The sequence below is a fragment of the Chanodichthys erythropterus genome, chromosome 15 (genome assembly GCF_024489055.1).
Source record: "Chanodichthys erythropterus isolate Z2021 chromosome 15, ASM2448905v1, whole genome shotgun sequence".
NCBI classification, from domain to species: Eukaryota; Metazoa; Chordata; class Actinopteri; order Cypriniformes; family Xenocyprididae; genus Chanodichthys; species Chanodichthys erythropterus.
Window position 1 is genome coordinate 20,753,749 of NC_090235.1, and position 15,300 is coordinate 20,769,048.

The window sequence follows — 15,300 nt, forward strand, 5'->3', positions numbered from 1 at the left end:
AAACAGAAATGAAGATGAATAAAAAAAACTGTTTTTGAGAAGGAATTTATCAACATTGACTGTACAATAAGATGAAGGCATTTCCGAATTAAATGAATATTTTCACATTTTAGGAAAAATGTATTGTACATACACAAAAACATTTCATTTGAGGCCTTTGGGGTTTCTTTAAATAAAACTTATAGCGAACTATACAAATAATTTGTTTTATGAACAAGGTGAAAAAGACAAATAAACATTTACAGTCAGTTGCTTGAACGTGCCACTTGATGGCGCTCTGTACAAATTTTGCTTTGCTTAGAAAAAAACAACAAAAAAAACATTTTTACTGATGGAAAAAAAATGTATATACCTTGCAGCTGCTTTTAAATTCACATATATTGAACTGCTATGAAAAGTGGAATTAAAAATGTAATAGTTTCATAGTAAATGCAACTTTTCAGCCAAAATTGTCAGTATTTGTAACTAGAACGAAGTGCCACTATGGAAATTAGGCTGAACACAGCCTAACACCTTTTGTCTCAATGGCACATAATGAAGGATCTATTTACAGCATTATCAGTAAACTGATAATTAAATGTAACTCTTTTACATATAATATATTTAAAAAACAAACAAACAAAAAAACATCAAGTTAAACATGAACATCAGGCTTCAGTTGCTGCAATTCAAGCAGTTGGAGAGGACATGAAGACGCACATTAGACAATAAATAATGAGGTCACTGATCATAGACAAAACTGGCTCTAACATTAAGCTGAATTCTTATGAACTGTGTAAACCCATGAGGTAAGAAAACCAAACAAGTAACTGGCTCACATGCTTTCAAGTTTGCAGGGAAGACGCCCCGCTAAGTGCAAATGAAAGAGGGCGTCGTGTTCTGAATGTGTCTGATCAAAGCACATGATTTTGTCTTGATAGTTCAAATGCTGTTCCTCCAGCAAATTAAAACATTCTGATGGAATCCATGAGCACATTCTGCTTCTCTTAGTAGTGGCACCACCCTATTTTCCATATGTAAAGTATCTCATTAACAAATTCTCCTTTGTTTGAGTTCTTTTTATAACTTATTTTCACGTTTCAATAATCTAAAGTTTGATGGTTGTTCACCTGAAGGATAAAGCTGCTGGTGTGATATGAATTGATTGTTTGTAAAGAAACATTTGGTGCATGAGCCAATCAGTTTTACAAGGAATGTGTTACTCCTTCACATTTTGCAGTCATGGGCATCATGTATAAAACAGAACAGGAAAAACTATGAAAAGACACAAACACAGACCCACAGTATAAAATATAAACATAAATTATTAAATACTGTCCATAAAACACCTCAAAGCTATAAGAGAAGAGCGGACGGAGCACAAGTGTTCTTGACTCATCTTTTGTTATTTGTCTACTGCAAACATCCTGCTTAAGAATCCTTATTTGATCATCTCAGTCACCGTTGCTCTACGGTCCTTGGCTTCCGTTCCAGCTAGAGTTTTGTATACAGACCAGTGCCGAAAGAATTCGCTGGATCGACTCCTAGGAAAAAAACGCTCTAGGCTGGTGGAATTTATTTGTTTTATACACACAGATCCATTAGAATCCTCACCGGACGAGGTGTGCTACTGTCGCCGATTGCTCTGAATTAGTCGTTTTGGGACAGTATCAGTACCAACACTAGAAAGACTCCTGCCCCCAGCAGTCTCTTCAGTAGAGGCCCGCTCTCTTTAGGAATGGCCACCTGGGCCAAGTCATTGGTGATCTGGGAGATCTCATGAGCTACACAGACGAAGATGAATGTGCTGACGATAATGTTTAAAGTGGGGTTTCCTGGAATGAGGACCAGGATGCCCTTGGTGTCCGCTGCCAGCCAAATATGATACTGGCATATGAAGAGCTGGTGGGAAAACAAGAAGCATGTTAGAATGGTTCCAATCATTTATTTTCTTAAAGTGCCCCTATTATGCCATTTTACAGGTTCCTCGTTCTTTTTTAGTGTTCTCGTACAATAGGTTTACATGCATCCAGGTACAAAAAAAAAAAAACAACGTTAATTTTAATTCATAATATACATTGTACAATCACTGTGTCTGAAACAGTTTGATCAAGGATTCAGTCTCTCTAAACCCCCCCTTTCTAAGAGCCTACTCTGCTCTGATTGGTCAGACGGCCCAGTCCGGTAGCTTCCTCAGCCAATAATTCCATTTATCATGCACTTTGATCTTTGAAACTTTGAAGTCCTTTTGCATTCACAAACAGCTACATAACACAACATGAAAGCTAATATCTAAAAAAAAAAAGCATAATAGGGGCACTATAAATCAAAATCAAGTTCAGCTTTTTGAAGAAATGTGGACTTAAAAATCACTTTAATTGTGAATTTATTCCTCAGGTGGTAACAATTAAATTGGAACCACATTTACAGTACACTTAAAAGGCACAATATGTAAGATTTTTGTATTAAAATATATTAAAACCACTAGAACAATGTTATATATTATAACACAGTCTCAGTTTACTCCAGTCTTCAGTGCCAAATGATCCTTCAGAAATCATTCTAATATGTTGATTTGCTGCTCAAGAAACATTTATTGTTTACAATTGTACAAAATATGTTCAAAAGAACAGTGTTTATTTGAAATCTAATCTTTTGTAACATTATAAATGTCTTTACTGTCATTTTTGATTGATTTAATGCATCCTTGCTGAATAAAAGTATTCATTTCTTTTCAAAAAAATAAAAATAAAAATTCTTACTGACCCCAAACTTTTGAACGGTAGTGTAAAATGTTACAAAAGCTTTGTATTTCAGATAAATGCTGTTCTTTTGAACTTTCTATTCATCAAGGAATCCTGAAAAAAAAGTACACAACTGTTTTCAACATTGATGATAATAATAAATATTTCTTGAGGAGCTAATCATCATATTAGAATGATTTCTGAAGGATCATGTGACACTGAAGACTGGAGTAATGATGCTGAAAATTCAGCTTTGCCAACATGAGAATAAATTACTTTGTAAAATATATTCAAATAGAAAACAGTTATTTTAAATTGTATTAATTTTTCACAATATTACTGTTTTTACTGTATTTTTAATTAAATAAATTAAGCCTTGGTGAGCAGACAAAACTTCTTTTAAAAACATTAAAAATCTTACAGATCCCAAACTTTTGAGCGGTAGTGTACTTAATGAGGGACAGTTTGGAATTGTCCGCCCTAATCAACCGTATGCCGAAAATATTATCAAAATGATGTTGACAATAACCCAGAGTATTCTTTTAAATGTCTGTTTGCAGTGAAGTCTCACCTCTAGGGAGATCTTTCCAAACCATGCAAAGAATGAACTGTACAAAGAGCGAGCGTAACCAGGAATATTCCGGATCAAAATGAAAGCCAGAATCTGTGGGTAGACAAAGTGCAGTGATGAAAAGTCAGCAGCCTCACAGGCACAACAGAAAGTAACAAAAAGCCCTTTGAAATGGATCAATTATTTTAGGTTGCAAATATTCTTTCTGTTCCCACAAAGCCTTCTGACTGTGTGAATCATCTGTGAGAAAGGTTAGTGTGGTTATGAACAGTCAAAAGAATTTTTCTTTTCAAGATTTAGTTAAATCGTCCATAGTGAAAGCTGTGTATGAGAACAACATAAAAGCGATACTTGCCTGGACAACAGAAATATACGGATGCATCTCATTACACTCAGACTTGTTTTTGCAACCACTGGCCCAAATGGAGTATGTCTGTGAACAAAAGAATCAACTGTGAAGGAGTCATATTACAATTCAAGTGTCTCAAAGAGAGAGAATGAGCCTTACAATAAAAGAAACCACAGAGACGAAGAGTAGACAGTTAGAAATCTTGTTGGAGAAGAGAGGCTCTCCTTTGCCTTCAGAGAGCAGCTGACATTTCTGAAGCAGCAGGTAAATGAAGGCAAAGAGCATCCCATTGATCACAGCCTAGCATCCAAAAGAGCAGAAAAAAATCCATTACTTCAAATTGTTAATTTGAGAAATGTTTTACAGTTCTTACTCATTCAAATTAAGTTTTTTTTTTTTTTTTTTTACGTACAAATCGATCAAGTTTCCACCTGAACCACCACTCATGGATGCTACCTTGCAGCTCAAAGAGCTTTGAAACAGGCCAAACAGAGAAAACACTCTCAAAGAGTTCCTGCAAAAAAAGATTTAAATGCACAAATTTATTTTGATGGTCCACATTAGACATTCTACTAACTATAAGTAACTTTGCAATTACATGTCAACTAACTCTAATTAGACTGTCTGCTTAATATCTGCCAACACTTTATTTTGATGCTCCCCAATAGACATTCTACTCACTATAAGTAATTTTGCAAGTGCATGTCAACTTATTCTCCTAATCCTATCAGTCTACTAATACTCTAATGAGAGTTAATTGACATGTAGTAGCAAAGTTACTTATAGTTGGTAGAATGTCTAAAGTGGACTATTGAACTAAAGTGTAACCCAAATTTAAAGCAAAACCAGTTTAACAGTCCTACTGTAAGAGAGAAACTCACTTGTGAGTACGCAAAGAAGCAGATGAAAAGCAGCAAAACCAGAAGTTTCAACAAGAGTGCCAGATTCCAGAATGCACTACCTGCATGTAATTGAGGGGGAAAAAAGGGAAAACAAAATTTCAGTTCTTAATATATTCAATCAAATATGTTTATAAATGATGTTAGAGTTGTTTAGTGTTTACTAAATGAGACTTATGTGACTTCAATTACCATTGGCTTGCTTCTGAAGAATCTGTGGCCACAAAGCCATTGTGGCATAAATAACTGCAAACCAAAAGGTGACAAGAGGCACAAAGTAATAGAACTGATAAGGCCTGTCCATAACCACACACAGCACCACCACAAGGAAGTTAAGCCTGAAGAGAACCTACAAGACAAACAGAAAGGACTCGTTATTTATATCATTCTGTGCCGTTATGTATTATTAGCATGTGCACTGATTAATAAGTTTTGTCACATCTGCTTTAACACAACATTTTTTTCTACATTGCACAATAACAAAGACAACAAAACGGTAATCTAATAAATTATAAACTTACACTTCAAAGGAGGTGTTATTAACAATAGCTGACAGTTTAATTAAAAATAATGATAAAAAAATAAGTCTTGTTACCGTATTATTATAGTTATTTTTTAATAAAATGTAAAAACGTTTAAAAATGCAAACTTGAAGAGATTTATATTTGAGCACTGACTGTTACGTCGGGATCATTAATATGTATAACCCCAATATTTGCATATATGCCAGCCCATGTTCAAGGCATTAGACAAGGAAAGGCAGTATTAACATCTGGACAAGGTAAGCAAGCAAGAACAACAGTGAAAATGGCAGATGGAGCAATAATAACTGACATGATCCATGATAACATGATATTTTAGTGATATTTGTAAATTGTCTTTCTAAATGTTTTGTTAGCATGTTGCTAATGTGCTGTTAAATGTGGTTAAAGTTACCATCGTTTATTACTGTATTCACGGAGACAAGAGCCGTCGCTATTTTCATTTTTAAACACTTGCAGTCTGTATAATTCATAAAACACAACTTCATTCTTTATAAATCTCTCCAACAGTGTAGCATTAGCCGTTAGCCACAGAGCATAGCCTCAAACTCATATAGTATGCATGACAAACACTTTGTAAAGATCCATTTGAGGGTTATATTGGCTGTGTGAACTTTGTAAATGCACTGTAATATAGTCGAGAGCTCGTGTGGCAGGGAGCAGGCGAATTAAAGGGGCGGCGCGCTGCCAAAATTAGTGTATAGTTAATGATGCCCCAAAATAGGCAGTTAAAAAAATTAATTAAAAAAAAATAAATCTATAGGGTATTTTGAGCTGAAACTTCACAGACACATTCAGGGGACACCTTAGACTTATATTACATTTTGTGAAAAAGCATTCTTGGGCACCTTTAATAAATAGTATGATCATATACTCTACTGTTCAAAAGTTTGCGGGTTTTGATAAGTCATGCTCACCAAGGCTGCATTTGATCAAAAATACAGTAAAATACTATTACAAATTAAAATAACTGCTTTCAATTTTAAAATGTTTTCAGCATCATTACTCCAGTCTTCAGTGTCACATGATCATTCAGAAATCAGTCTAATATGCTGATTTGATGCTCAAGGAAAATGTATTATTATCAATGTTGAAAACAGTTGTGCTGCTCAATATTTTTGTATGAAAATTTGATACTTTTTTCAGGATTGTTTGATGAACAAAAAGTAAAAATAAATAATTAAACAGAAATCTTTTGTAACATTATAAATGTTTTACTGTCACTTTTGACCAATATAATGTCTACTTGCTGAAATAAAAGTAGACATTTTATTTCAACTAAAACCACTTCACATTGGCCTAAAAAAAAAAGAAAAAACACTGACAGAGGACCACCACATGCCACTGGTGCATACAGGAAAACAAGATAAGCAGAGTTGGGCAACAATTACCTGACACACTCTGTAAAGTCCAAAGTCTCCCTTTAGCCAGAAGAATGAGAAGTGTCCATATCCTGTTTGGAAGAGATACGCAGCTACCAGGACACGGACATGCATGTACACAGGTATGAACTGAGGAAGCAGAGAGATAAAAAAGGAAATTGAGAGCACAGTCACTACAAATGCAAAGTAATCCAAAACAAAGCTATTAAAAAACGTACAGCGCTAGCTCCAGAAATGTGATAAATAAGGATAACCAGCTGCATCCAGCCCTTCCACTCATCTGTTTGCTCTCTGTTCAGGAGTTTTGTCTGAAAAGAAACATGAAAATTGTATGAGAATATCTAGATAGAATTTGACTCCTCTTTCGGACTAGAAAAATGCATCAACTTCCCAAGAGTCAGAGTTACCTCTTTACTGTTCTCATTGTAGAAGATGCCCAGAACGAAGATGTAGATAAGAGGGATGAAAAAGGTAGAATGTGTGTAGAATTTCTGTTCCTTCATAAAAATGTCTGCCCTGTCACACAGGTAGAAGTACAACATGATAAGGCTCATTTTGCAAATGGCCAGTAGCGGTCCCTTTGGGTTGAGTTGACCCATAACAACGGGGGGTTTCTTCTCTTCTCCGCTCTCCACATCAGGAATGGGCCTGCTCTTATGATGTCTGCTAAAGCCCAGGAGGAGAAAGCAGATGATGCACACCAGGAAGAGACCAGCAGCTAGCTTCTGAAGGACGCTTAGTGGAGGAGCACTCTGACAGCATGAGCCATCAATGGGCTTCAGGATCTTGTTACACATGGAGTTCATCAGAACCATGGCACCCTGTGAAGAGGGGAAATAATTCCAATGTGTTAAAAAGAATAAAATGGAACTACTTATTGTCAAAACTAAGGGATTTTTCACACCTGGCTTGTATGGAGTGGTTGTTTCAGAACCTGGTGCATTTTCTCACTTGGTTCGGTTCGTTTAGGCATATATGAACGAGGCAATCATGATCAGATCCACACACACACACAAAAAAAAGGTCCGAGATCGCCTGAACGAGGGACTTAGCTTGCTTGAAAATGAATTTGAGCGGTTCGCTTGTGGTGAGAAAGCATCTGACCCAATAGACTAATGAACCAGGCTTTATCACAATGTATGATGGGTAATTACACACGCTGGGTGACAACCACAGTGTTTGTTCTGCAAATGCCTCTCAAAATTAATCGTGGGTTAACCTGGAGCAAAGAGATGCATGCTTTTTCGTTTGAAAAAGTTCGTTTTGGCTGGTGGGGACTACAACGAGTTTCTTCCCAGGTAAATTACATCACTAATCGTAAAATTTAGGAACACACAACAAATGGGGCGAGGCCATGTTGGGCTGCTTTAGAGAAGAGGAAGAGTTGTTGTAGTAGAGTGCTGTTGTCATGCCGTCATTTTACGCCGGACTGCTTCACAAACGAGGGTCAATTCAATGCTGGATTTGCACAAAAGATTAACATGACGGCACATGCTAGTGGATGAGTTGAATCAACTCCACAGCAACTACATAAATTTATCCACTAACCATTCAGAAACGTCCAGTTTCATTCTAAAAGTTGCAACTTCTTCCTGAGTCTCTCCATCAGTGTCGACTCTGGTTTGAACAATGTAAGGCTGAACACCGTTACTGACAATCCTCATTTTAGCTGCGTGAGATTCTCCAGCTTTGTTGTTGTTGAGCTACCAAAGCGCAAGTTGTTAAAGCTCCACCCTCTTTTTGAAAGCGGGCCAGGAGCAGCAGCTCATTTGCACAAAAACACTGTGTTTTTGCTCACACCAAATTAGGGGCAAATTTGACAAGCTATAATAAATGATCTGTGGGGTATTTTGAGCTGAAACTTCAGACACATTGTGGGGACACCAGAGACTTATACTATATCTTGTGAAAAGGAGCATAATAGGTTCCCTTTAATCCATGCGGAGCAGTTGTCTATCCATTCTGATGGATGACCGCTATGAGCTGAATCCCGGATCATAAACAGTGAACTCTGACCAATGAGAGTACAGTTTACTTGTATTAACAAATTCTGTTCCATTTAGAAATTGTTATCTTGAAAAAGCGAACCGAGCCAAGAAGAAATTGTAAAATTGTAACAATTTTAATGCTGCCTTCACATGCTATCGGAAGTTTCCTACTTCCCTCTTCTGAAGTCATAATTACGAGCTCATCGCATTCAAGTGCTTTTTTTGTCTGAAAAACAGGAATCATGGAGGAATCCAAGTTTATTCTTGCCTATTTTTTGGGAAAACCTTGTTAAAACTAAATTTCAGTCAAATATAGGATATTTTCACAGTGTATAAAACATACGATACGCTTTATGTAATTATTCATATTTGTAAATATGCTCTAATTTAACAACAAGACAAGGCGAAAAAAGATATAAAGAATTCCAGTCACAGCAGCAATCGTTCTCCGCCATGTTTAAAGTTTATGTCCCGCCCATCTCAGGAACTTGGTTATTAAAATTATTCCTGAGCTTCCAAGAGGTAAATACGACTCATGTCCAAGTTTTAACTAGGAAACTAATAATTCCAATAGGACGTGAAGGCTGCATTATCCCTGTTTTGGAACAAAGCAAAGCTCTACAGGTCTGAAACTGCCCTAAAACTCAAGTGTAGACTTACAACATCTCTTGTGCTCTCAGGAAGGTGCAGGCCATCCACCGACTGGGAAATGGTTTCCATAGCAGCTTGCCGAGATGCCTCCAAGAACTTGACCTTCTTTTTGCTGGTATTTAGAGTGCTAACCGCCGCCTCGTTGTACAGATTTATCTGCTCGTTTGTGATCATCTTTCGACTGTCACTTAGCACATCCTCATAAACAGGATCTAAATAAACAGGCAGAATAAAAACATAAGACAGGAACATGAAGGGTTCCAGAGCATCTGAATTTTAAAACTCACCTTGCAGAACCCAAAAGACTTCACTGTGCTCAGCTAGTTTTTCCAGTGTGTCTGATATAGCTGTGAGGTTTGCTTTGTACTGAAAGAGTGCCTCACTCTTGCCGTTGTGCAGCTTAATGGACCACTGTTGAAAAACACAAACATCAGTCATTAGAATGACTTTCAACAATAGCACCTGAAGGCATGATGACTGCAAACAGGAACTCACCGTAGCAGCACCGATGATGATGACGTGTGGTTTGGAAGCAGATCCCTATAATTATTGAGAGATGAGACAAGATTCTTAAGCCTGTGATGTAATAACCCGCCTTTTTTGTATCCAGTAAAATTTTAAATCATCTTTACCTCTGTCCATAACATCAACTGCTCCTTCAAGGAATTGTTCACTTCTGCATACCACAGGAAGTTCTAAAATATGGAACATATTTTGAGTTCAATAACTGTGATGGATCAAGTCTAAAATGAAATGAAACTTTCTGCTGCACCGGACACAACTAAAAATACTTACCACAGTGGAATCACCATCTACAAAGGGGATGTTTTCATGCTGGTGAATTGATAAAAACAGAAAAATAAAATAACTTTACTCATAATAAATGACATTTATAACCGTTACTGCATCTACTGTATATTTATAATAATAAAGGTTTAGCATTAAATGTATTATATCTTTAGAAAATGCATTATCTTTATTAATTTTGAAAAAAAAATAATTACAAATATAATTACAAATTATAATTTTTCATAAAAAAAAATTACAGATTATGGGGCACATTTTTTAAATATAAAATAATATTGTGTGCACGGATAAATCATTAATAAACACTGCAACATTCCATAAAAAATAAGAATTGTTCATTTTAATTTCATGGTGATTTTAAATCATGTTAAATGACATGAAATGAAAACTCCAGTCACATCAATGGGCTAAAAAAAAACAAAAAACGTATCCGTTATATTATCAAGTTAGGGCCGACATGTTGAGATGAAACTACAACCCCATTATCATACACTTTCACTTATAATAAATTAATCATATCATACAAAACTCTTTAGAAAAGGTCTTCTATACAAAAACAAAAATGACTGCATGCAGGTTAATGTCTATAAACAACTGCTTTTGTCTGAGGCATATATTAAAATTCCAGAGGTAATCTTGTGGTAAACAGGAACAGTTACACCCTTTCCATTTTCGTTTAACTGCAGCCTTTGGGATATGTATTAAAGGGATAGTTCACCGAAAACTGAAAATTCTGTCATCATTTACTCACCCTCAAGTGGTTCCAAATCTATATAAATTTCTTTCTTCTGCTGAACACAAAAGAAGATATTTTGAAGAATATGGGTAACCAAACATTTCATAGGCTCCATTGACTTCCATAGTGTGAAAAAAAGGAAAAAAAAAAAATACTATGGAAGTCAATGGGGCCCATCAACTCTTTGGTTACCGACATTCTTCAAAATATCTTCTTTTGTGTTTAACAGAAGAAAAAGAAATTTATACAGGTTTGGAACAACTTGAGGGTGAGTAAATGATGACAGAGTTTTCATTTGTGGGTGAACTATCCATTTAAACTCTCAATTGCTTAGTGGGCAATCCAACAAAACACAACAATGAAGTGCATTTTCACTCTGGTTTGGAATACATACCAGTTAACCAAAAGAATGCTTACTGAAATGAATAGCAACAACAAACCTTGTTCCCAACTTCTTTCACCTCCGGGTTCATCATTTTGATGAAAGAATAGAAGAGCTGACGTATTCTAGAGTCTCCTACAAAAGCTATTCTCTTCTCTCGGAGGCAAAACTTTGCTTCACTGAAAGACAACAAAAAAGACTGTAAATTGCAGTCCACATTTCTACGCCACATACATCCCTGATGTACATTAACAATGACAACATGACTTACGTGCTTTTGTACTTGTGTAACATACAGCCATACGGCTGCCATACGTTATCTCCTAAAAAACGTCCACTAGATAAAAGCCAGTCACATGTGTCACTGCCTGAAAGAAATGACACATAATTACAGTGAATAAACCAAATTCAGGAAAGGGTCAGTAAGATTTTATTTCTTTTTTTTAAAGAAATTAACTCTGTTATTCAGAAAGGAAGCCTTCAATTGATCAAATACTTTTACACTGTTACAAATACAATAAAATGTTCTTTTAAACATTTTATTAATCAAAGAATCCTGAAAAAAAATGCATCAGTTTCCACAAAAATATTAAACAGCACAACAGCTTTCAACATTGTTAACAATAAATGTTTCCTGAGCAGCAAATCGGCATATTGGAATGATTTTAAAATGACTCGAAATACAAGTTTTGCATGTATAATAAAGTAATCAAAGATACAAATGTTCCCCCGTTGATTCGGTTATACCAATAGTTCACATATTTCTTGCTTCATGTTTTCATCAGCCCTGAGGTAATTTAAAATTAAAAATATATGAACAAATATCCCATCCTACCATGCTGGCATAGAAGCTGCATGAGAGGCACACGGAGGAAGGAAACAGTGAAAAGTGAAGTGAAACTGAAAACACTTTACATTATTACTGTAACGCAAAGCTGAATGTTTCAGTCTTCATTGTCATATAATCCTTCAGAAATCATTCCAATATAAAGACTGAAAAATTCAGCTTTGCATTACAGGAATAATTTAAATTTAAAAATGCAATTTTGCTTACACTTTCAATATAATTTTCTTCCTCCATGTGCATTCTCATGCAGCTTCTATGTCAGCATGGTAGGAGAAGATATTTGTTCATATCACATTTATTTTTTTTAATTTTTAATTACCTCAATACTAATGAAAACATGAAGCAAGAAAGAATGCGAACTATTGGTCTAACCGGACCAACAGGGGGAAAAGTGTATCATTAAATTACTCTATTACACATGCAAATGCATTTAAATTGTATTTCATTTTAAACACAGAGTAAATAATGTAAACGATGACATTTGACTATGAGATAAGATCATTAATTTGTTTAAACAAAAATGCACTGCACAATCCTAATAGAGCGCAATAATATAAATTGGACATGCCTAAATTTTAGGATAACTAAGCTTTATTATGTCAATACATGTCAGTTTTAGATGAATGATCAACCATGGTTACTGTACTTCCACATATAGGAGATAGAAGCAGACTTAAGAATAGAGATACTACATGCATTTGAATGTAGTGAACTACTTATCTATTTTTGGGCATCAGACACGCCTATAATGCTCCAGAATACTACATAGGCTATATCTCAAAATTAAGTGCCTATTTGGCGCTATGCGTCAAAAAAATCAAATCTAACTGGAAATGCAACAGTGATGACAGACAGGCTTTTGCCAGCTGGGCGACAGTACAGATTTGAGCGTTGACCTGTTATTGATTAGCTTTGACACATAAAATGTTGTGCTTAGTAATAAAAGTGCACCCAATAGACGTCCGTTTTAACAAACGGCCACAATTGAGTTTGCACAAGCAAAGCTGTAGCTGTTATCTAGCACTGACAGACACGCGCGCACGCTGACTGCAAACACTGAGTGACAGCTTTAGCATTGATGCTAATACAAACACGCAGCTCTTTCTCACACACGGCTACACAAACACTTACCTCCATAGTGTCGAGAAACCGAGTGAAACACAGTGAGAAGAACGACGGCGACGACAGACAGCAATTTTGCATTTTTGATGCTGAAATACTGATTTATTTCCCGTTTGCCTAGGCTATAGGCCAGGACCGCCATCTTGGCTCCTCCATGACAACAGGCAGACAGACGAGCTGCGGCGAAGCTGACGAAGGCAGAGCCGAACGGCGCGTGCCCGCTTCCCGCGTGCGCCTCTGCTTCAGCTTCTGCAGGCGAAGATTGATTGGAGTCTGATGTTGCTGTTGCATTAACTTTCATATCCACCTCTCAGGTTTTACTATCTTCCGATTACTTTCTTTCGCCTTCCAACTATTTCGGATTTCCCAAACAACCCCAACTTCCAGACTACTTTTCACTGGAGGAAAACAAATCTAGTTAGACTTTGAACCTTTTCCCTCTATTTCCTCAGCAGGTATATGGGCGGGTCACATCGAATATATATAGTTTGATTAAAACAAAGAGCTTTGTAAATGCTATGTTGAATAATTATTTTCATCTGCTGCAGGGTGAAGAACACGTATATCGCTTTTTGAGCTCAATTTGGTATGTTGCTCATCAAGTTGTTCTGGTTGGGACGAAATGTTGACAAGCACAGTGCCAAATAGTTTCTAAGAGCGTAAAAAATTACTCGTTAACGGAAATTTTAAGATTACCTAATAGCTCACCAATGTCCTGTCCCTCTTCTACACAAACAACCACCCTAATAACTCTTCATTTCAATTCACATTTATTTGTATAGACGATGCATATCGTTTTAAAGCAGCTTTACAGAGAATGCATGTCAACATTACAATTTAGAGAATCTGGTATCCGTGGTGAGTGACTGTCCAATGTATGTGGTTTCACAAATGTACATAAAATCATGCTATATGCATGCAGGCACGTCCTGATATTGCTATGCATTCTTGGGTCAACATATTTTTGAAAATTTAGTCTTAACCCTATTCCTACCCCTAAACCTAACGCTACCCATAAGTTATCCCAAAAATCAGAGGGAAATGTTAGAAGAATAACACTGATGTAGAAGCACCAATTCATGATTTTAAAGGGTTAGTTCACCCAAAATTGAAAATTCTGTCATTTATTACTTACCCTCATGCTGTTCCACACCCGTAAGACCTTCGTTAATCTTCGGAACACAAATTAAGATATTTTACTTGAAATCCGATGGCTCCGTGAGGCCTCCATAGGGAGCAATGACATTTCCTCTCTCAAGATCCAAGAATGTACTAAAAACATATTTAAATCAGTTCATGTGAGTACAGTGGTTCAATATTAATATTATAAAGTGCCGAGAATATTTTTGGAGCGCCAAAAAAACAAAATAATGACTTATTTAGTGATGGCCGATTTCAAAACAATGCTTCATGAAGCATCGGAGCATAAATGAATCAGTGTGTCGAATCATGATTCAGATCGCGTGTCAAACTGCCAGCGTTTGAAATCACGTGACTTTGGCGCTCCGAACAGCAGATTCGATACACTGATTCATTTGTGCTCCGATGCTTCCTGAAGCATTGTTTTGAAATCGGCCATCACTAAACAAGTCGTTATTTTGTTTTTTTGGCACTCCAAAAATATTCTCGTCGCTTTATAATATTATTATTGAACCACTGTACTCACATGAACTGATTTAAATATGTTTTTAGTACATTCATGGATCTTGAGAGAGGAAATGTCATTGCTCCCTATGAAGGCCTCACGGAGCTATCGGATTTCAAGTAAAATATCTTAATTTGTGTTCCAAAGATTAATGAAAGTTTTACGGGTGTGGAACGGCATGGGGGTAAGTAAAGTGACAGAATTTTCATTTTTGGGTGAACTAACCCTTTTAAGTTATATAAATCTTGTGGCTCCTACCCAGTAAAATCAATAATTATCCAGGACAAAGGCCTGAAGCCAGTCAGATTTTAGCTATATTCTGTAATACCACCCTTAGCCCTGCCCATGTCATAAAATCTGGACTGTATCCAAAATTTAATTAACTGAAGGAGTGCACGAAAAACATGAAAGCCAATGGGTGGGACAATCCAACCATCTCCATTGACTTTGTATTGCGTGAAGCTGCCTCCTTGTTATTTCTGACTAATAACATACTGTAAAACAGAACACTGTCTAAAAGCTGCTATGTGACAAGGTGTACAGAAAACAAGCTAAAAAAAACCCAGAACCAAAAACACAGAAGTTTTTATAAGTTGTTGACCCAAAAAACAAGCGTTTAAGGACACAAAAGTGGATACAGGCAACTGAGACAGAGC

General features: G+C 36.3%; 1 protein-coding gene across 1 annotated transcript; it reads right to left on the reverse strand.

Moving 5' to 3' along the window:
• Positions 1 to 146: 146 nt before the first annotated feature.
• On the reverse strand, positions 147 to 13,594 carry casd1 (CAS1 domain containing 1). Its single transcript, XM_067412195.1, has 18 exons — positions 13,009 to 13,594; positions 11,302 to 11,398; positions 11,089 to 11,209; positions 9,901 to 9,939; positions 9,738 to 9,800; positions 9,601 to 9,645; positions 9,393 to 9,516; positions 9,115 to 9,317; positions 6,874 to 7,287; positions 6,685 to 6,774; positions 6,476 to 6,595; positions 4,735 to 4,891; positions 4,525 to 4,604; positions 4,056 to 4,157; positions 3,803 to 3,943; positions 3,650 to 3,727; positions 3,295 to 3,387; positions 147 to 1,881 (listed from the first exon to the last, which is right to left on the reverse strand). The coding sequence occupies exons 1-18, from the start codon at positions 13,298 to 13,300 to the stop codon at positions 1,630 to 1,632; spliced, it is 2,511 nt and encodes an 836-aa protein (XP_067268296.1). The 5' UTR covers positions 13,301 to 13,594; the 3' UTR covers positions 147 to 1,629.
• Positions 13,595 to 15,300: the final 1,706 nt, after the last annotated feature.